Source organism: Xenopus tropicalis, chromosome 4 (genome assembly GCF_000004195.4).
Source record: "Xenopus tropicalis strain Nigerian chromosome 4, UCB_Xtro_10.0, whole genome shotgun sequence".
NCBI classification, from domain to species: Eukaryota; Metazoa; Chordata; class Amphibia; order Anura; family Pipidae; genus Xenopus; species Xenopus tropicalis.
Window position 1 is genome coordinate 117856581 of NC_030680.2, and position 21956 is coordinate 117878536.

The 21956-nt window shown below is 40.1% G+C and overlaps 1 protein-coding gene across 1 annotated transcript in view; it reads right to left on the reverse strand.

The window, feature by feature from the left end:
- Positions 1-2386: 2386 nt before the first annotated feature.
- Positions 2387-21956, reverse strand: part of notch2 (notch 2) — an 83795-nt gene continuing 64225 nt past the window's right edge. Inside the window, exons 15-34 of the mRNA XM_002939080.5 lie at positions 21671-21784; positions 18096-18215; positions 17650-17802; positions 16902-17130; positions 16300-16501; positions 15543-15696; positions 14900-15084; positions 14599-14731; positions 14118-14363; positions 13191-13303; positions 11848-12359; positions 11081-11431; positions 10645-10787; positions 10183-10393; positions 9228-9324; positions 8844-9012; positions 7923-8224; positions 5995-6142; positions 4896-4993; positions 2387-4622 (exon numbers count right to left, since the gene is read on the reverse strand). Coding sequence (XP_002939126.3) covers positions 3288-4622; positions 4896-4993; positions 5995-6142; positions 7923-8224; positions 8844-9012; positions 9228-9324; positions 10183-10393; positions 10645-10787; positions 11081-11431; positions 11848-12359; positions 13191-13303; positions 14118-14363; positions 14599-14731; positions 14900-15084; positions 15543-15696; positions 16300-16501; positions 16902-17130; positions 17650-17802; positions 18096-18215; positions 21671-21784 — 5015 coding nt within the window. The 3' untranslated portion in view covers positions 2387-3287. The remainder of the gene's footprint in view (positions 4623-4895; positions 4994-5994; positions 6143-7922; positions 8225-8843; positions 9013-9227; positions 9325-10182; positions 10394-10644; positions 10788-11080; positions 11432-11847; positions 12360-13190; positions 13304-14117; positions 14364-14598; positions 14732-14899; positions 15085-15542; positions 15697-16299; positions 16502-16901; positions 17131-17649; positions 17803-18095; positions 18216-21670; positions 21785-21956) is intronic.

A 21956-nucleotide genomic window follows, 5' to 3' on the forward strand; every position in this document is an offset into this window, starting at 1 on the left:
GAAACACCCCTGCCATAGGCCAAGGCAATTACTGTCTGGGGTATTAGGAAAAAGAAGCGCGGGGTTTATTTTATATCCTGTACTGTACTCCATAATACTATACATTGTTGTGTCTTGGGGGTCCTAGTTGTATTACTCTGCTTATGGAAAGATCCAGCACAAGTAGGCTGACTTTTTAACAAAAGAAAACAAAACACAATATAAAATATACATCCACGTTTTTTAAAAAAAATGCAGATTGTCAAAAAGTCATATTGTTTGATATTAAGTTACAAAATGATTAAAAAGTGCAGTTCATGACAAATAATTACATAATAAAGATTTCCACTTCAGTAACAGGGTTGCGGTATTGTTATGGAACGCAACTTTGTAAAATGTTAAAGGGGATATAGCTGATACAAAATGTGACCATGGCTCTACCCCAGGGTATCACCCTCTTGACCTGATACTGATAAAGCACAGGCCCGGCACTGCTTTTCTGGATAAAGATTTATAAGGATACATAAAACACGGCACAATCCCACAGGGCGACAATTTACATCCCCCTAAAAGGTTGTGCCATGTTTTATGCAAAAACCCATAGCGACCAATCAATGATTTACTTTTTTAGCCACCTGCAAGAATGAATGCAACATATTGAGTGGTTGCCATGGGCTACTGCCCACAGGCAAATTTATCCAGTGTTGCTAAATGACACCCAAACAAAAAATGTACTTTCTAATATGTATAATTTTAACTTGTTATAAACTTTTCTTGATTTTTATTTCATTTTTTTTTCTGTGTTTTGGCCAAGAAGTAATGCCAGACATTTGCTGTAGATACAGGGCCACAACAATAAAATATATTATAGGTCCTATGGTAGTGTCTTTGCACTAAATTGAATGATGTGCCTAGAAGTTCACCTAAGGGGGAGATGCCATTGTTTCTGATTTAAGGCACCACATTCTAGAGTTTTATCACAGTAGACCCCTTGTATGGAAGCACTAAACAATACCCTATAGAGGAAAAACCTGTCATAACCTTGACCTCCAGCTACCGGGAAATAAAAGACCCTGCATCCTGCAGAAGGCTGTGGGGGGGGGGGGGTGCAACTGTATTAAATCCTCTGGAAGGCTTCAAGTTTGATATCCCTTCCTCAAAGCAACCAACAAATAAAACAAGTCAGTCTGATGAGCTCTATTTTGATTGGTCATAACCCTAACACAATGCATCTACTAAAGAGATGAAGGCAGTTATCTGAGTAGTTCTGTACGTACACAATTTAGATTAGCAAATACCTCTATAATACTTTTTTGATACCATTGAAAATAACCCACAAAAATATTCCAGGCAGTAGGGTTTGGAAACAAATTACTCCCAGAGATAACTTGGTTTAAATTTAATGCACTTTGTGCATATGGTCTGTATTAGATGCTTTACATTGCTTATAAGAAAGGCTGATCAATCTGCTGCCTTCCAGCCTAGCAATAGCATCTGGAGGGCTACAGGTTGCCCCTTATTTTCTTACTGTATAAAAAGCCAACAGTAGAATAGATGGATCACATCCCACAAGTTATGCAAAAGAGCTATGAACATATTTACACCACGGAAATGCACAGGTCACAGACTTCAAAGCAATGGTGGAAGTGACTATTAAAGCAGCGTACAGTAGGACTTCCATCTGCAGGTGGGCTATAAACATAAAGGCCCAGACCTAGGGTGGTACAATTTGAGGGGCATTTTCATTCCTACCAACTGCCACAGCACTGGGGACTGGGTCACACAGGAGATTTTGACAATTGTTTCAATTTTTCATTGAGAGTAGATGGCTCAGGGATGTAGCCAACCTAGGGGTGCCACCATTGGAAATCTGGTTTTGGGTAGAAGGCCACAAAGCTAAATCCTATAAACAGAATGAAGAGTAGAAGCAAACTGAAAGAGAAACCATCTTGTCATCCCACTCTGTACTCCCTCATACCGCACCCACACTCCCATCTTATTCCACATGTACTCATTGTAGAATTATGGGGCTTATTAATCAAAATTCGAGAATGCTTTTTCCCAGTGATTTAAGATTTATGTTTGAAAGGAAAAATTCAGGATAGTTCCATATCAGCTAAATGATGCCACTTCTCTTCTTCCTATGATATATATATATATATATATATATATATATATATATATATATATATATATATATCTAGCAAATGCTGTATTGGGTGTTCTGGGATTAAACTGAACAATGCAGCACCATATAAAGTAAGTACAGAAAATAAAATATGCAGAAAAACAGAGTACAGCTTCCTGCACGAGGTGCTTTTGGCAGACAAACTAAAAAAGTGGAAGAACAAAAGGAGGCTTTGTTTGGCTAAGTGCTTTGCGTCCAACTGCTCAGACCGTGCCAGAGTACTGGAAAAGTTCTTTACTTTCTATAAAACACACAATAATGAGCATTTGTAACAGACAAAAAAAAGGTAGAAAAGATCAGACGTTTATATTAAATACAAGTCGATGGCTGCTCGTTAGATTCCCGCGTCACGACATGTCCGCATATACATAAACCTTCCCAAAAACATCACGTGACATTGTAACAGAATCCACTGGGCACAGAAGTTGCTAGAACATTTCTGCTGCCAAACAAAAGTCAACTTTTTCCTTTTTTTAAATACAGCATTAAAAGTGGAATGAGCTGGATAAGTTATAAAAGGAATATTGACATAAACTGGTATTAAAAGGCTGAGAGTACAAAACATTCAAATGATATTTTACATTTAAACATGTAGTTATATATATATATATACACATACATCCCTTGTAAATGGGACTGACAGGTGCTCCCCGCCTGTGGCTAATTAACAAGTTGCACATCTACTGGAATGAATGTGAATTTGCACATTGATTTGATCTTCAGATATTCCAGGTGAGCAAGAAAAGTACAGACGCGCCAGTGTGAGCAGTGCAATGTCTCCTGAAAGGCTATCTCACATTTGGACTGACCCTTGTCTCTAAATAAGGCACTAAAAATGTTCTTTGCGCCCAGATGTTGAAAAATTGATCTGAGCAGTTTCTGTTTTTACTAGACATTGTATGAATTCAGTCTCGATCCTTTGTTCAGACAGGAAGCTTTAGTACAGTCTGTACAACACTTGTGTTATATAACAAAAAAGAGCACCTGCAATTGAAATAGGTACCTGTGTGGTACAAGGAAATACATAAACAGATGCTGCAGATGAAGCAACTTCTGAAAGTATAAATTGCCTCCAATAGCCTTCATTTGTTCAACGATTAAACGTAAATTGCACCGTGTCCTATGCATAAATCTGCATGCCATTGTGTGATTGTTCAGGCATATGTGTGGCAGGCATTCTTTGATTGCCATTAGGGGTCGGACTTGTAGTTACATCTGACCAATCAGAGGCAGAGTTAGGTGAGGAGCTGGACCACTGATCTGGAGATTCTGGTGAAGGGGTCAAGTAAGGGTGCTCTCCGGGTAAATGTCCATTATGGTTTGGGGTTTTATCAGTGGAAGTGTAGCTGTGTTGTGATGGTGGGGTTGGATATTTTCCCATTGGGTTCTGAAGGGGATGGTAAGCTGTGAGCATAGTTTGAGATAACTGTCCATCATGTTGATGCATCATTGCTATAGGAACAGAAGAGCCAGTGATCCGTGCTCTATCAGGAATCTGATACATGGCAGCCACATTCTGACCATGACTAGCCTGCTGCACAAGTGTCTGGATGCCAGACTGCTGGTTCATTCCACTCTTTGGGATAAGCTGGAAAGTCATAATAGGAGGCAAAGCATCCCGAGCCACACCCATATGCAGTGTTGGCTTGATATCTGCTTGGATAATACCATTTTGTTGAGGAATACATGAGTGGTTATTTGTGTCATGGTGGACTATACCAAACATTTCATTATACTGGGTGTCATTCCTTTCCATGCGGCTCAGCCAATCAGATGACATAGTGAGCTGTCTTTGTGCTGTAAGAACATTATTTTGAGCCGAGTGTGATAACAACTGTCCAACAGAAGGCAGCATATTATTGGCTGCACAACCAACGGGCTGAAGATTAGTTAAAGACATTGTTGTGCGTGGTGGCTGCAACGTAGAGGCTGCAATCATCTGTCCAGGGGACGTATGCAGCGCTCCAGGAGATGTAATGGTAGGAGATGAAGTAGCATGGGGGGATTCAAGAGAATCCACAGGGGATAATGTTACTGAGCTTTCAGAAAGCTGCGCTTTACTGTCAGTATCTGACTTTTTCCTCCTCCTGTTTTTGGTATCTTTTGGTTCTTTGGCTAAGTTTGGAAGACTTCGAGGTGCTACACTTTTGGCACTTGGCCTTCTGGCCTTCTTTGTTTGTGCGGCATGTTTCAGGTTCAGGAAAGATCTGTTGGAGCCACACACTGCTGGCGACAGGGAATTTGAAAGCATTGTACCAGGCTGTCCTTGTGGGCTGTGCACCAAGTTATACTCGTCCAACAGGCGCACAATGTCATGATGCATTCTGTCCTTGGCAATGTCACGGGGAAGACGATCCATATGGTCAGTGATTTCTCGGTTTGCAAAGTAATCCAAAAGCATTTTGGCTGCTTCAAAACTACCCTCTCTAGCAGCAAGAAACAAGGGTGTTTCTTCCTACATCAACAAAAGAAGAAATATAGTTATCCATTGTGATACTTTCTACTAAAGGTACATTAAACAGCAGCAGGGTACATATTTCACACTTAATGATGAACACTTCTCTAAACAAACATGCAGAACGCATTTTGCCAGATTCCAAACATTCAAAATAGTTAAATCAACCAAATTTCATCTATTTTCCTTAAACTCTGGACCAGCAGAGAGCTCGGAAATACTGCAACATGTCTATATGCTTTAATATCTAACAGCACATTCCAAGATGTTTACCTTGTTGTCTTGCATATCCCTATTTGCTCCATTCTTTAGCAGAACAATTGTAGCCTCAACATTGTTTACTGCAGCAGCCCAGTGAAGTGCAGATTTACCTGTAGGTGGAAAAATCATTTAGATATGGCAAAATGGCAAACTGCAATAAAATATGTCTGATAATACTAGTCAGTCTTTGTACAATGTATAGAAACTATCATCAGTATCATGTCAGTATTGGTAAGGCTTACAAAGTTGACAGAGGCACAGTCCCTGGATAACAATAAAGAAAATATACAGGTGGTAATTATTTCCTAAGGTCTCACTTTTATGGACTTCTACTTGTCCTTTATTATTTACATGTAAAAATGGGTTTTGCAAGATATATCTTCTAAAACCACTATAGGTCAGTTCCCTACTTCGGTAATGCTCCTACCAAACACAGTAAAACTAAATTAGAATGGATATAAACATGTTTCTAGTATAAAAAAATAGAGGTCCTGTTGGAAGCTGCACAAGCTCCAAGGTTTGCTCAGGAGCCCATTGTTTCATTATAGGCATCAAGACCTCATTTACAGTTATGATCTAAGAATCCTTTGATGGAAAAGCGTAGCTGTTAGACACCAGAAACCACAACATAACAAAATATTACAGGTTGCAAAGGCCCCTTGTAGGAGAACACATCCAATGCATGTTCATACTAAAGACTTTATTCTTATATATCAATCTGTTTTGTAGGAAGCTCCTCTGGAACAGTGTTCCTGCATGATACCTAACCATAATAAGAAAAGACAAAAATGGCCAATACACAAGCCACACAGAGGTCTGTCCAATAAAATAGAGAAAGCCTGCACAGCCCATGATTTCTAGAGAGAACTGAATTTTTGAACAGCAGACAGAGCAGACACCTTGATGGTGTGGACATTAATAAAAAGTAAGCATTTTCCTTGTGTGCATATTTCCCATGTAGAGAAAAATCAGCTATAGACCCTACTTTCATGTACCCAGAAGGCTGTCCTTCAATGCGGTCTGATGATGATCCTCAAACAATTCCAGAATGCTTCCAGAGAGCTCCAGCAATATGGTTAAACTAATCTGACAGCATGATTTGACTTCTTACCATGATCATCCACTGCATTAACATCAGCCTGGCAGTTTATTAAGTCTGCAACCATCCCTTCCACAGCAAGGCGGGCAGCTAAGATGAGAGGGGTTGTACCATCATTCATCCTCGCATCGAGGTCTGTGACTCTGTTACGGATCAAAATCTATTAGAAAAAAGAGAATAAATAGGTTAGTTCCTTTGGAATGAATAAGTTGAGAACATACAGGTAAGTTATTTTCAAAATAATAATAAGTCAAAAGAACAAAAGTACAGATTTAAAGGTCCCCATACACGGGCCGATTATAGCTGCCGATATCAGTCCCTTGGACCGATTCGGCAGCTTATCGGCCCGTGTAGGGGCAGAACCGAGGGGCCTGGCCGACCTATATCTGGCCTGAAATTGGCCAGATATCGATCGGCCAGGATAGAAAATCCAGTCGGATCGGGGACCGCATCGGCTCGTTGAACCGACTGCCCCATTGCCGCGTGTAGAATTTGATCGTTTGGCCCCAGGGCCAAACAATCGAATTCGCCTACATGCCTCCCCGATATCGCCCACCCGTAGGTGGGGATATTGGGTGAAGATCCGCTTGCTTGGCGACATCGCCAAGCGAGCGGATCTGCCCGTGTAAGGCCAGCTTAAACCAGGTGGACTGGAATAATAATGAAGTGATTAGAGCCATAAAACATGGCGTTTTTGTAAACTGTCCATGAATATAAATGATTTTATACAATAGCACAGAACCAGAAACAATTGCTTTGCCTCACTCTAAACTAAAGCTCCCTTTGATCATGAAAAGGAAAATAATGGGGAAGATGTTGGGTTGTTATTAACCAAAACACACAATAAATAAAATGCTCCAGCATCCAGACATTTTCCAGAAGTTTCCCAGTCACTGTCACCTTTTTGGGCATGGATTTTCAGCCCAGGGCTTTGCAGCTGCTGTGGGATAACAGTTCCCAGTGCCCTCACACAGGCCAAGGCATGCTGGCTTGCTAACAGATGTTATTCATTAATAGCTAGAAATGTAAATGTTGGGGAACATTTGTAGCATAAGTTTATATGGCAGATGTCACCTCAGTTTCTGCTAATGTTCTGTTAATTAAACATGGAGCCTGGAGCAAACTGAGCACGTGCAGTGTCACTGACCTAAAGATGGCATTTTAGGATAAAAGATGGGGAGCTGCTGTGGACAACATTGAAGACATGGATCATTACTGTTATAGGCTACTGAACAGAAGTTCTGTGCTTAAAATACAGTATTAACAGTATTAAGTAAAGACACACCAGTAAGTTATCCTAAGTAAAGATACGCAATTACACATTCTTCTACGTATGTATTCCCTTTTTTTTATTTCAGAATGCTGCCACTCCAACTGTAACATGTTCTTACAAATGAACAGGCTGCCCATGGAATTCAGCCTCTGCTTGCACTTCTTCTATCTACTTCCAAGCCAATTCTGCAGTGACATGTTCTACCATACAGGGCCCTACACCAACAAGCTGCACTGCTTTACCCCCAAGCAACCTGTAACTCCACACTGCATGGGAATTTGAGCTTTTTCTCCTGCCGTACTAGTCCTGGATCAACCTTCTGACAACACCTAATCATACTTTCAAATGTCTATCCTGTCTATGTCTATAATGTCTGTTACTGAAGTTGAAATATCACATGCAATAAACATGTTTTTTTGACAACGATTTTTGTTATAAAATATGGAATTTGATGAAAAACCTCCCACCGCAGATTATAAAGATTCCTTTCAATTCTACCAACTGTAAACAAATGTGGTGGCTAGTTTAAGAGCAATATAGTCATGAGCAATATCTTTAGGAGTAATATTAAGAGTGATATTATTAAATGTAATATCGCGAAGGGTAATATAATTGAGAGTAATATGATAATATCTGATCTGTCTGCTGTTTTTGTTTGGAAGCATACCTGGAAAACCCCCTGTGCATCAGCAGAGACCGCTGCATGTAGAGGGGTCCGCCCCATACTGTCCTGAGAGTTGGCATCAGCTCCAGCATCCAGCAATCGCTTGGCAGCATCGGCCCTTGAGTAGCGAGCTGCCAGGTGCAGGGCAGTTTCTCCTGTGCGATCTGTCTGGGCCTGCAAACAAGCTCCCTGATAAATCAGGTCAGTAATGACGTTAGCAGATGGATCTTCTGCCTCCTCATCATCTTCCTCTATGTGAGGGCTTCCCATTCGCAGGGAGGCCAACATAAGTGGTGTGCAGCCATCTGTAATACAAAAGGAATTGCAGGATAGGAAGTTAAAGAGATGTACAGTAATGAGAGCTATGCTATGAGAGCATAGGAGTACCAGTCCAATAGAGTAGTCATGAATCACCACCATAGTGACAACATGGTTCTTAGTAAGTATTACATATGCACTGCAAAGGCTCCCAAATGTCATGTAATTAGCCAGCTTCTGCAGCCAGTATAAAAATGGCTGCTGCTTTATATTCGTTCTTGCCACTTGTAAAAATATTAGTCCTTGTTTAAATTGAAGGAAATATACACTGAATCACTTTGGTACAAAACTGTGACTTGCGTGCATCAACACATTAGGTCCTGATTTAAACACAAATTTAGTTCTTCATATTCTCTATATAAGAACAAGTTAGCAGGGCTTTCTTGTAGGAATCATCACAAACCATCATAATTAACTAGATGTGCTACTGTGATTTTGTATGTCTTTAAATTATGGCAATTGCTGCCATAACTAATTTTCTAAGCATCAGTCAAAATGAAGGTAAAATATGGCAACTATAAAAGCATTTATTCATTAAAAACTGCAGTTTAATCATGTGAACATAATAGGCTTAGTTATGTGACCAAGCAGCCAGGGGTTACTGACCTGGCCCTCGCACGTTGACATCTATGACATCCATGTCTTGCTCTGCTTGAGGAGGTGTGAGAGCCAATGATGGGGTCATCCGAATATCTGCAGCCACCAGGTGCTGCTGTGTCCACTGACGGCTATCAACTTGGTCATCTCCTCCCGACAGGAGAGCCTGACCTTCAGACTAAATAAAGGACAATAATGTAAGGGCAGTGCAGAGAAAATTCTATTTATAACACAGTGTGGGGCCAGGGAAACGGGGAAGGTCAGCTCGGTAGGGGAAAGGTCTCAGTTTTATGATTATGCAACAAGTCCCCAAGACTGTGCAGTACAATGTTAGGCTTCCCCTTACAGTGATTATTTCCCCTTACTGCTTCCCCATTTTAATTAACATGGTACCTTGGATTTCTTTGGCTGTGGTCCTCGATCATCTGACCAGTGATCATTCTGATTAGAATCCAGTAAGTTTCCATCCACTATGGGCACAGACAAATTTCTAAAAAGCAAAAAGAGTTTATAACTGTACCATATCTCAATAACTAACTTCCCCTTTCGGTTAACATGTTCTTGATTTTTTTATTGAGCCTTAAGGCTGATGCCAGACGTGGCGTAGGGCTGATATTTTCGGCAAGCGGAAAAACGCTTGGCGAAAATACAGCCCTCTACGCCTGCTACTTGTGCCTGCACCCGAATGAATGAGATACTCTTGGGTGCAGGAACATATAGCCGATATACGCAAAAAAATGCGGGATAATGCAAAGTCTCGCGGTTTTTTCCCGTATATCGGCTACATGTGCCTGCACCCGAGCGTATCTCATTCATTCGGGTTCAGGCACAAGTAGCAGGCATAGGGCTGTATTTTCGCCAAGCGTTTTTCCGCTTGCCGAAAATATCAGCCCTATGCCACATCTGGCATCACACTAAAGGTCTCAAGTATACCCCCCCCCCCACTCAATACACAGAGGTCCTAACAAACAATGTTATGGGGCAATAAACAGGGGATCTAGTACTTAAAATGACACTGACACTTATGAAGAGCATACAGACAAAGAGTAGCACCATCTTGCATTCATTATTAACAATAGCAATAACAGATCAATAATGGAGTTACGCCACTGATTTATTTGTTTGTCATACACTTTTCAGGGTATATCTTACCCTTTGAATGTATGAAAGAAAAGCCTGCCCAGAAACACTGTTAGAAAGTTTCCTAAGCAGCCCTGTCACAAAGCTGAAAGCCTGAAGATCTGTAATCCATGATTACTACTGATCTGGGGCAGCACTAGTAGCCAAGAGCTGTTTGCACCCTGCTAGTCTAATACTCCACATTGTAACAATGTCTTGTTGAACTTACTTCATTCCAACAGCATCCTGCCCAACAGGCTCTCTGCGCTTCTGGTTGCTGGTGTCCCGGTGCAGGAGGAAACCTTCAGGGAACCAAAGGGTGCCATGTTTGCGCTTCTTTTTGGCCAGTACCACAACCAGCAGCAGAATGACAATAATGATGGCCAATATAACGGGCAATATGTACATCAGTGTCTGGGACGATGGTGGCGCCTTTTCAACTATTGGAAGGTACACACAATGAGTACAGTTTAGAACATGGAAGTTATGCAGAGATTGCCTGTCCTTGGGTCAGCCAACAACCCCAACCTTCTATCATCCAAAAGCATACATGCACTTATTCCATTGCTATTACTGAACATTTAACTGTTTTTCACAGTGTATATTTGCATTGTTAAATCAATTTTATTCTCATTTTGGCCATACTTTTCTTTATACATATAATAAAGTTGGATTTAAAAGATTTACTTACCCCCCACTGAGACCAGGGGATAATTAAGTGTACCCTGTACAGCATGGGCAGCCAGCATGGCAGCAGCGGAGTCTGTAGTCTTAAAGCACTGATCTGAATCCAGGACACACTGTTGGTTGTCAATTTCTAATGAGACTTTTGAGCTGCAGAACAAGACCAGATTATTGTTATTAATCTTAATAACACATATTTAATAAGCACCAACTTATTCTGCAGTGCTCTAAAATAAATGGGTGTATACACTGAATATATAGATGTTTCTGTTTACTATAATACTATAAAATGAGTTGTGAAACGTCTTCAATGATTAACAAGTCCAGTTGCTTTTGATTTATTTATACTAGATATACCATGACCTGGATGAATAAAAATCTTCATTACTATAAAATGGTTACTGTGTATTAAGTTAACTGAGGCGAATGTAAAATGAACATACCCAATTGGCTGCTCCTCAAGCTCCCGGACTACGCGTAATTCTAAGAGAGATCTACGTGAACGCTGTGCGCTTGATTTTTCTCTAAAATATGGAAAGACCATGGGGCTCCCATCTGGATTCCTTTTGATCCTTAGGTTGGTGCGAAGAATGCTGCCTAACTCCCGGAGGAAATTTCTGGAATTTTTTAGCAGTTCCTTTGGGGGCATTAGCACTACTATGACCAAGGTACCCTCAGCAAGATTCTCAGGTTTGTCTGTAGAGCAGTCGAGTCCATCCCAGCCACATTCTTTTGTGTTACAGCTTTTGTCACAGTGACCATTTGCATAGTGATCTTCACAGTACTTATCATACCTACAGGTAAGTAAAAGATGACTGTTGAAAGACAGCATATTTTTTAACTTAAAATGTGTTACAATCCATTAGTTTCTAGAATATGCCCAATAAAGGCAAAGGTCTGCTTGTCCAAATGATCATTTCGGTGGAGGTGAGCTCATGTTGCCCATTGACCATCACCATAGGCTAACACACTCACTGGCTAAACTGATGTACCAGTATATCTGACTTTGAGCAAACTCTTTCTGACATGTTATCTCATTTTGGGCCACCAGTGGGTTCACATTGGGCCCATCCACTCAAAATGCAAAGTTCTTATATCTATGTGTGGTCAGCAAGGTAAATGGAAAGAATATATTCACAAAAACACTTAGTGCTCTTGTAAAAATCATGGCTCAACAACACCACAGGCAAAAGCAAAAAGTGGCACTTACTTGCAGATTGACTCTTTTTCTTGACACTCAAAGTTGTCAAACAGGCACTCAGGTGTATTACACAGCTCATCACATTGGCCATTAAAATATTCCCAGCATTTCAATGAGGAGGAACAGTTGGCCCATGGGTCTTCCATTGTTAAAGAGCAGTCTCCACCATCCCAAAGGCATTCATGCGTGTTACACTCCTGATCGCAGTACCCGTCTCTTGCTTTATCAGGACAGTGGTGGAGGTGACACCCATCAATCAATAGAATTTCACACTGGAGTCCAACAATTCCATTAGGGCAATTGCATGTATAATAGGGAGGCTGATCCTTTCTCTGGCAAACTCCATTGTTTTTACAGGGCTGGCTGGCACAGCCTAATTTAGATTGGCATGCATTCCCAGCTGGTCCCGTGGGACAGTAGCACCTTGGTCCCAAAGGAGTTTTAATACAGTTTTCCCCAACTTTGCACTTATAGTGTCCACATGTATTATTACTGTACTGGCATTTAGAACCAGAAAAGCCCTGGTAAAATAGAGGAAAAAGAAAAGATCAATAATGCTGGCAATAATTTCACTCGTACTGTTATTGGAAAGACACGTGTTATATAAATAATACCTGTAACATAAGTATTTTTATAGGTTTTTTTTTCTTACATTATCTAGTTAGAAGGGTAGAAGAATACTTGTCTGTAGACTAAAGGTGGCCATACACCTTCAGATCCGCTCGCTTGGTGATGTCGCCAAGTGAGCGGATCTTCTCCCGATATCCCCCACCTACGGGGGGGCGATATCAGGAGAATCCAGGCTAATTCGGTCTTTTGGCCCTGGGGCCAAACGATCAAATTACGATGACGGGTATAGGTAAAGTCGGTTTGGGGACCGCATTAACAAGCCAATGCGGTCCCCGATCTGACAAAATTTTTTAACCTCCGATTTCAGGCCAGATATCGGTCAAGCAGGCCTGTCGTTAGTGCCCCTACACGGGCCAATTAGCTGCCAAATGGGTCTAAGGGACCGATATCGGCAGCTAGAATCGCCCCGTTAATGGCCACCTTTAGACTGGATAAGTATTTAGGGCGTTGCCCTCATTAGTGCCCAAGTGAATAGCTAGGGCAGTATAGACAGGAGAGCTTGTCATTTTTGGGTGATTAGGGCGATGAAATCTTACAAACACCCCTCTGCTATCTGTGCCATTCAATAACTAAGTCCACAGTCCCACTGCTTGGATCAGTTGGCATTAGGTAAATCCACACTTATTCCCTAAGCATGGATCATGGGCTATCTGAATAAAAAGCACAAAAATAACACACATCCAAGTATATAAGGTCAATATAAGGAGTCAGATTTTACTTACTGGTGGACACTGACAGGTAAATCCTTCAGGCATATTCACAGCAACAGCGCATGTCCCACCATTCAGACAAGGTCGAGTTGGGCACAAATCTTGTATCGTCTCACAGTGGCGACCTGTAAATTAAGCCAATGAGGCATTTACATTAAAATGTCTTATCATGTTCTGCTATCTATCACTCTGGCCTTACAGGTAGTACTGACATTGCAATTTCTCCTAAACAAAAGGATCTGTAGTTCTTCCATTCTGCTATATTCTAAATGAACAGTTAAGCTGGCTATACACAGACCAATATTTCATACAATTTTCGGACCATGTGTGGGCTCCGAATAACTGTCCAGATAATTTTCGTACCATGGTGATTGGTTGTGTAGTCGATCGGCCAGGTTGCAAAATTTTAGCCGGATAATGATAAAATCTACGCGAGTATTGTGTATCTAATGATATCCTTGGGGGACCTACAATGCATTTCCAGGATGTCACTTTCGTCCGATTCTTGTCTGCCAATTATTTTATGTTCAGAGCATCCTCTGACTTGTTATTTTTAGGGCTTTATCCTACAATTTCAGTCTGAATGTTAATTTTAGATTGTTGCATTTAAACGTATTATCGATATCCAACGTTCGTTGGAAGACTAATATTGCATGCATGTATGGCCAACATAAGTCTTGAAGCATTGTCTTTATACTTGTGGTGGGCCCTATTATTTACAAAGCAACCTGCAGCTCTCCAGTTGCTACTGAAGCATGCCATCACCGCTGATGCTGGGAGTTGTAAATCAAAAACATCTGTAGGCTGCATGTTGTACAGCCAAGTGTAATGGCCCTTCCCCCGTACAGAGATAAATCTGTGGGATGCAATGGAATATGCTTAATCCCCTATGCATACATCCCACAAACAGTGGGGCCAAGAGTAGTCACCTCTCCTTACCTGTGAATCCAGGCTTGCACTTGCAAAGATAGTTGTTATCCAGCTGAATGCAGTCCAGGCTGCCCTTTGCACTACAAGGATTGGACAAGCATTCATTCACATCGCCTTCACACCTCTCCCCTGCAAACCCAGGGAGGCATTCACAGCTGTAGCCGCCAATTTTATCTAAGCACCTTCCACCATTGAAACAGTGCGGCCCTTCAGAACTTGGAGCACAGTCATCTATATTTTCTTCACAGAGGGGACCTGGTTATAAGAAGCAAGCACAATTTTAAGTCTAAATATTCAAAGACATGTACATATTATGCAGAAAACAATTCCTATTTGTTTCATTAAAGATGAAGAGTAGAAACTTTGAAACATTGCTGCAACTTGGCAGATCTTGATGATCCATATTTATACAAAGGAATATTAAGATAAGGAAGATGTAATTCAGTAGCAGCTGGATATGCACAATTTTTTATCCTAACTCTGAACAAACCTCGTGTTCCTGGAGGGCAGGAGCATCGGAATTGATTTACCAAGTCAACACATGTCCCACCATTGTGGCAAGGCTGGATCTGGCACTCGTCTATCTCATACTCGCAGTTTACTCCTTGGTACCCTGGCAAGCACTGTCACAACAAAGATAAGAGCATGGGGAAACACAGTATTAGGAATCAGTGTATCACCTGCTACCCAGGAAAGACCCCAAAATTTTAGGTAAAATACTAGCAGTGATAGTATGAACAGGGAGCTATACCATTGTGATTCCAAAGGGATGACAGATTATAAGAGTTTACCTTGCACTCGTATCCCCCATGACGATCCACACAAGTAGCGCTATTCTGGCATGGATTGGAGGCACACTCATCCAGTTCCCCCTCACAGTAACTGCCGATGTAGCCTTGTCGGCACTGGCAACGGTGACTGAAGCCAGTATTGATGCAAATGCCAGCATGCTGACATAGATCTTGCACTGCCACACCTGGAGTAATAACACTGGAATCAGTATTCCTTCTTCCCAAAAACATTCACAGATTTAATATTTAAAAAAAAAATAATTGCCTAAGCCATGGTGCTCCACAGAAAGATCGCTTACCCGTGTCCACACATTCTAGATACTAAATTACATACCATGTAGTTAAAATAAACATATATTGCTGGTTACTATACATTGGCATTCAGTGCCCAACCTTGTCCCTAAATCACAAGCGAAGATTACCAGCATTGAGTGCACTAACTGGTAAGCCTGAAGTTAAGGTTAGTGCTCATAAGAAATGTATTATAAGTTGGTTGTGTCTAAATATAAGATGCTACTAAATCAGTCCCAGGACCTCCCATAGACCATAGCCTTGACTGTTTTCCTACTCTTGAGGACACCAGGGCTATAACTGTCTGTAACTCTTATGAACTAATGATAAAAATATATAATATATAATATACCCCTCTGAGACGCAGCCACTTCACAAGAGACATCTGGGATATCACAGTAAATGCCAGTCCAACCCGTTGGACAAATGCATTTGGGTTCTGTTTTCACTTGCTTGCAGATGCCTCTGTTTTTACATGGAAAGCCACTGCACAGATCAACCAACTCCTAAGGAAATCAAAAGGGAAACAAGATGCAGTTGGTAGGGATGGAATAGGTTAAGCAATAACTACGTCTGCTCTAGCTGAATGGTAAACAAACACCATGATGCCACGAAGCAGGTGTCACTTGAGTTCACAGAAGTCAATATTCTTCATTATTAGTTTCATGCATATGTACTGTGTCTGTTCCTCATATTCCTTTCCTTCAAAGCCCTACAGAGAATTTTATCAGACAACTCCCTTTGGTTTCTTAGTAATTCAATTTATACGTGAAGAATAGATGACGTTATAGACGAAGCACTGGCAAATCCAAAGAAGATGTTGAAAAATTTGTCTTGGACAAATTTTTGAGTTGGGTTCCTTAAATGGGCCCTTAAGTTGTTTAAAGTGGGTCTCCGTGATGAACCTATAATTCAGTTCTTCTTACAAATGACAATTGTTATTAAAGAAATAATTTTTTTCTAAACCAATCTGTGGTTTGCCAGGCTGAGTCATAAGCAATTATGGGAGCTGTAATACCACTAGAATGAGAGGAACGCATGAAGGGCATTACTGATTCTATAGTTGTTTGTTGAGCAGATGCTGGTTAGAAAAGCTGTATGAAGCTCACCTCACAGTTCTTGCCTCTGTATCCGACAGGACAAGTGCAGTGATATGTTCCCATTCCATCCACACAAGTGCCTCCATTAATGCAGGGGTGGGACCCACACTCATTGATCTCAAACAGACAAAATTGTCCTGTAAATCCCTGAGGGCACTGGCAGGTGAAGGAATTAATGCCATCCACGCAGGTAGCACCATTGAAGCAGGACCTGAACAGAATAACAGCATAAGTGTTGACAAACTATACCAAAAGATCTTCTAAAGGTTCCAGTGGGGACTAATACATCAATGCAATCAAGATCACTGACTATTCTATGGGTAAACCCCACTGTGATGTTCCATTTCTGCTATAGTCATATACTTTGGGCATTGTACACAATACGTTGATATAGATAAATATGGATATACATATTATATGTTCACTTTTATTCTCTATATTATATTCTCTATATTCAACATCAAACTTAAGCATGGCGCAATTAATTATATCATCATGGAGCCTGTCCAACTGTCCAAAACCGGATCCTAAAAGGGCCAAATGTGAATGAAGAACAACAAAAAAAACCTGCAGAGCAGACTAGGAAAATATCTGCCAGAAAGTTTCCTTACGTGTCTGTGCATTCATCAATGTTGTTATCACAGTGGATTCCATCAAATCCCGGCTGACACTTGCACGTGTAGCTGTTGACGTAGTCTGTGCAGGAGCCTCCATTTTTACAAGGGTTGCTTGCACATTCATCCACATCTTTCTGGCACTTGTCCCCATGGAACCCCGCCAGGCAGTTACAAGAGAAAGTGTTGATTCCATCTACACAGGAAGCCCCATTCTGACACGGATCTGGAATATAATTATCAAGGGCCGTTACATACAAAAACTTAATTTGGCACTAGAAAAGTAGGGTGAGAACGTAACAGCAAATATACATGTATAAAGCAGATGTGGGTAAATTCTAGTTCATGATATGTAAGTACATTTTAATATAAAAAGCATGGCACACCCATGTCATATAAAAGTAGCTCTGCCTATGTAGGCCTTCCATGTCCTGTTTAATCTGGGTTTTATGCTCTGTTCTCCATATATCATTGATTTCTGCTTCTATGGGCTAGCTGAATTTACAGTGACTGCATGGTTAAAGCAGCTTGGGGAGATTACTAGATATGTACGGTGGAAGGTTAATTTAATTCCGGTTATAAGCCTGTGCATGTGTCTTTTGGGAACCTAACAACAAACTCTGAGACAAAAGAAATGTTCTGTATTGAGATGCATCTCTGTAGTGTACATTTTTCTGCACACATATCCCTTCAGTGTACTGGTGTATACACCAGTGAAAATATATATAGGCAATATAATACTTACTAGAAAGGCAATCGTCAATGTTGTTTTCACAGTTGACTCCATTAAAGCCTTCAAAGCAATGGCAAATGTATCCGCCTTTGGTATTTTGGCAGCGACCATAGTTTTTGCAGGGGTTGGTTATACATTCATCAATATCAATAGTACACCTCTGACCTGTAACATAAATCATTAACAAGCTCAGTGATCTAATACATGGTTATTCCCCCTGTTCGCATCCAGTCAAATATTTCCCACATTCACCACCAATATACAATGTATCTCATATTTTCCAACTAACAACCTATCCTCTGCCTATGCTACAGCCTTCTGTAGGCCTCTGCTTTTGCTGAGTACCTGGGTACATTGCTAGTCTGCTTCATAGATTTCAGTACATTGTCTCTTTGCTTTTCCCATAATGGTTTATCCCATTTATTCACAGACACCTGACTATTTCTGGTTATTATTACCGTGCCAGCCAGTTGCACACAGACAGCTGAAACTCTTGAAATCTTCAGATTCCTGACAAATTCCACCATTGTGGCACGGTTCAGGGCTACAGGGGGTCAGAATGTTCTGGCAGTTTGTACCTAGTCACAAGGAGGAAACTTCTTAGTATGCAGTTATTTGTAATTATATACAGTATAAACCAGTAGCGCAAAAACTGCATGAAACTAAATATATATGTGTTTTGTTTACTTGTTTAAGCAGAACTATTGCAAAAATGAAAATTTTGTTTGAACTTCATTCAATATTAAAATAATTCTTTAGCATCTTAGCTATCTGTTTCTCTTCATGCAGGAGTCAAAGTCAGATTTTGATTGACAGGTCAGACACATTACTTGTGTACAGACAATGTATTAAAGTTAGTAAATAATAACTGGAATAATTTTTAATTGGGACAGAATTTTCAATTGATTATGTATTGAAAGTTTCTTATTTCTTCTGGAAGAAGCTCAGATTAAATATGCACTTTTGCGATAGTTCCTCTTCAAAAAACCAATTCAGTGTGACCTTTGTATACAAGTAGAAATGGAGCTGCTGATCATTTTATAAGCTATGTCCATTAACCCCAAGGACATAAAGCCTGTGGGCCTCCAGCTACTGCTAAAACTCCCAGAATAATTATATTTATACAACAGCTGGAGGGCCATCATCCCTCCCCTGTGCACTAATGCTAGCCAAGCACTACAGGCTCCAACAGAAATGTCTTTGTTTTATACAACCTGAAAGCTGTTAGATGCAAAATTAAAGATAAATAATAATTATTATGGTTTGGTAAGAGCACAAGCACATCTGGAATCAAATACGTTCCCTGGAATATTAAGGTTCAGATTACCTGCCATTTTTTTCTCTTCCAAACAAATCATCCTTTCCAAAAAGAACGCAGCAATAAAGGAATACATGTGGAGTTAATAATGATTTAATAGTCAGGAGATTCAGTTATGCAAAACTCACAGACCATGAAGAAATGCTGTTCTGCCCCTCAGGCATTTACATTTGTATTTAAATGCAAATTCCCCAACAAGGCCAAATGCTTTATAAGAATTCTTTGTCATGCTTTGAGCAAGATACAGTCCCATAACCATGCCCTAGGAACGTTTCCCTTGTTTGTGGGTGCTGCAGCCCTACTGGTGTTAGACGCAAAACAGACCCCTGTGATAATAGGACCTGTTTTTCAGAATGCTCTTGACCTGTCGTTTTCCAGATAAGAGATCTTTCTGTAATTTGGATCACCTTCCCATAAGTCTACTAAAAATGAAACTGAAAAACATTAAAAACCCAATAGGATTTTTTTGCCTACAATAAGGATTAATTATATCTAAATTGGGATTAAGTACAAGGTGCTGTTTTATCATTACAAAGTAAAAGGAAATACTTTTTTAAAAACTGAATTAAGTGGGAAAGTTCCTGTTTAGAGGCAAAATGACTTACAACCCTCTGACCCCTCTACGTTCCCAGTTCCAGGGGACAATGATTTTCATCTTGAAGAAATCTTCCCCCACCCCCCAATACCAGGTGCAATTTAATATCCCATCCTTTCCCATGGCTGGCCCTGTTTCTGCCAAAGACTCCTGATTTTCAGGTGGAAGCTATTTACCATTTATAAATCATAAGACCATAATTAGCATTGAGGAGATGATGAAGGTAACAAGGCTTCTAAAAATAGAATCTGCTCTGGAAAGAGTTCAGGATACTTTATTCCCTAAGGGAAGTAATTGAAGTTAAAATGAAGTGTTACTAGGCATCCAAAGGGAGAGAAGTATTCACAGGGATTGGCAGTTTCCAACATCAACTATTGCACTGCTACAGCCCTAAGATGCTGCCGGGAGTTGTTCTGTAACTGCTAAAGCACCAAATGTTTTATATCTCTGAATTAATTCCAGAAAAAAAGCTTGTGTTCCATTTAGAGTTATAGTTATAGATAATATATATATATATATATATATATATATATATATAGGTATGGGACCCATTATCCAGAATGCTAGGGACCTGGGGTTTTCTGGATAAGGGACCTTTCCATAATTTGGATCTCCAAACCTTAAGTCTACAAATAAATCATTTTAACATTAATGAAACCCAATAGGATTGTTTTGTCTCCGATAAGGAATAATTAGTCGGGATCAAGTACAAGGTACTGTTTTATTATTACAGAGAAAAAGGAAATCATTCTTAAAAATCTGAATTATTTGGTAAAAATGGAGTCTATGGGAGATGGCCTTCCAGTAATTTGCAGCTTTCCAGATAACAGATCCCATACCTGTATATAAATTCTCACATCACTTTATTCATAGGGAAATATGCATAAACTACAGCCTAAACTCTTACATAGATGTATGGGACCTTTTATTCAGAATGCTCAAGACCTGAGTTTTCGGTATAAGAGATCTTTACGTAATTTAGATCTCCCTACCTTAAATCTACGAAAAATAATTTAAAATTACATTTAAATTAATTATATCTTAATTAGGATCAAGGTACTGTTTTATTATTACATTGAAAAGGAAATAATTTGTAAAAATTGTAAAAATGGCCTGTAATTCAAAACTTCTGTATAACAGATTTCTGGGTAATGTATCCCATACCTGTATATATTATATTTTTTATAAATGAAAAACAGGTTGGGGGTATAAACAGTGTATTAGAATGGAGTATATTCATACAGTCTCCTGATTTATTTCCTGGCCCAGGATTTGTTGGCTTCAAGTTTGTGCCCTATACAGCCACGTAAAAGAGTATATATGGAAAGTACATCCTATATATTTTTACAGCTACAATATTAACCAGAAAAAGAACAAATAAAATATAGAAATAGAAGTTTAAGGGGCAGAAGAAGCTTCAATTGGCAGGCCATCGCGTGCTTTCCAATATTAGGAAAATGTGGCCGACTGTAACTAAAGACATGGGTTATGAAATTCTGGACTGAAAAACAGAGGAAATGGCTGAGTGCAGACAGTGAAGCAATGGCCTGAATGAGTCATTCAGGAAAGCAGAAGCAAGTTCTAATCAGAACCTGGTTCCTCTGCAAAGCTACAGCAGGTGCCATGTCTACTCGGCCAGGAAGCCACAAGTGATAGCCCCAGCACAAGCTGCGTTTCTGTCTGCGACGGCTGCTGATGTTATCCCACCCCCTGTACGCTTCAACCAGATTCCCAGCATTCAGACAATTTTACACAGGCTAATTACACAATATTGGACTGAACAAAAATCAGAAAAGTAGGATAGTATGCACCTTACTGAAGGTATCAGGAACAGATGTTCAGATCAGTTATCATATGATATATCAGACTACAGGCACAGTAAAGAGATAACAACAACAGCAACTCTATACAAATATGCTGAGTCTGCTTCTTTGTTCTATTACACAGAGACATTTTAATGTCACCAAAAAATTGCTTAATAATGCAGTTTATATACTCCTTATACATATAATACATATATTATACATATTCATATATAGACATTCCTAAAAAATAATTGGTAAGAAGAGAAATATCCCTTTAGTGGAGCTTTCCCATTAAGGCAGCTGATGCACACTTACCAGTATACGGCAGCCCGCAGTGGCACGTGTAACCATTGATCCCATCTCTGCACGTCCCATGGTTTAAACATGGATTTGAAGCACATTCATCGATGTCAATCTGACAGTTGTAACCTACAGGCATTAAACAACTAATTACAGAGGGTTGGGAATATACTTCTACGTTTCCCAACATTTGAAGTATAAGCAGAACCTTGGATGATTGTAATTGCACAGGAAAACAACCCAGTATCACATTTTGTAGCATTTTCCATTCCATTCATTCCACATATGAAACTTTATGTTC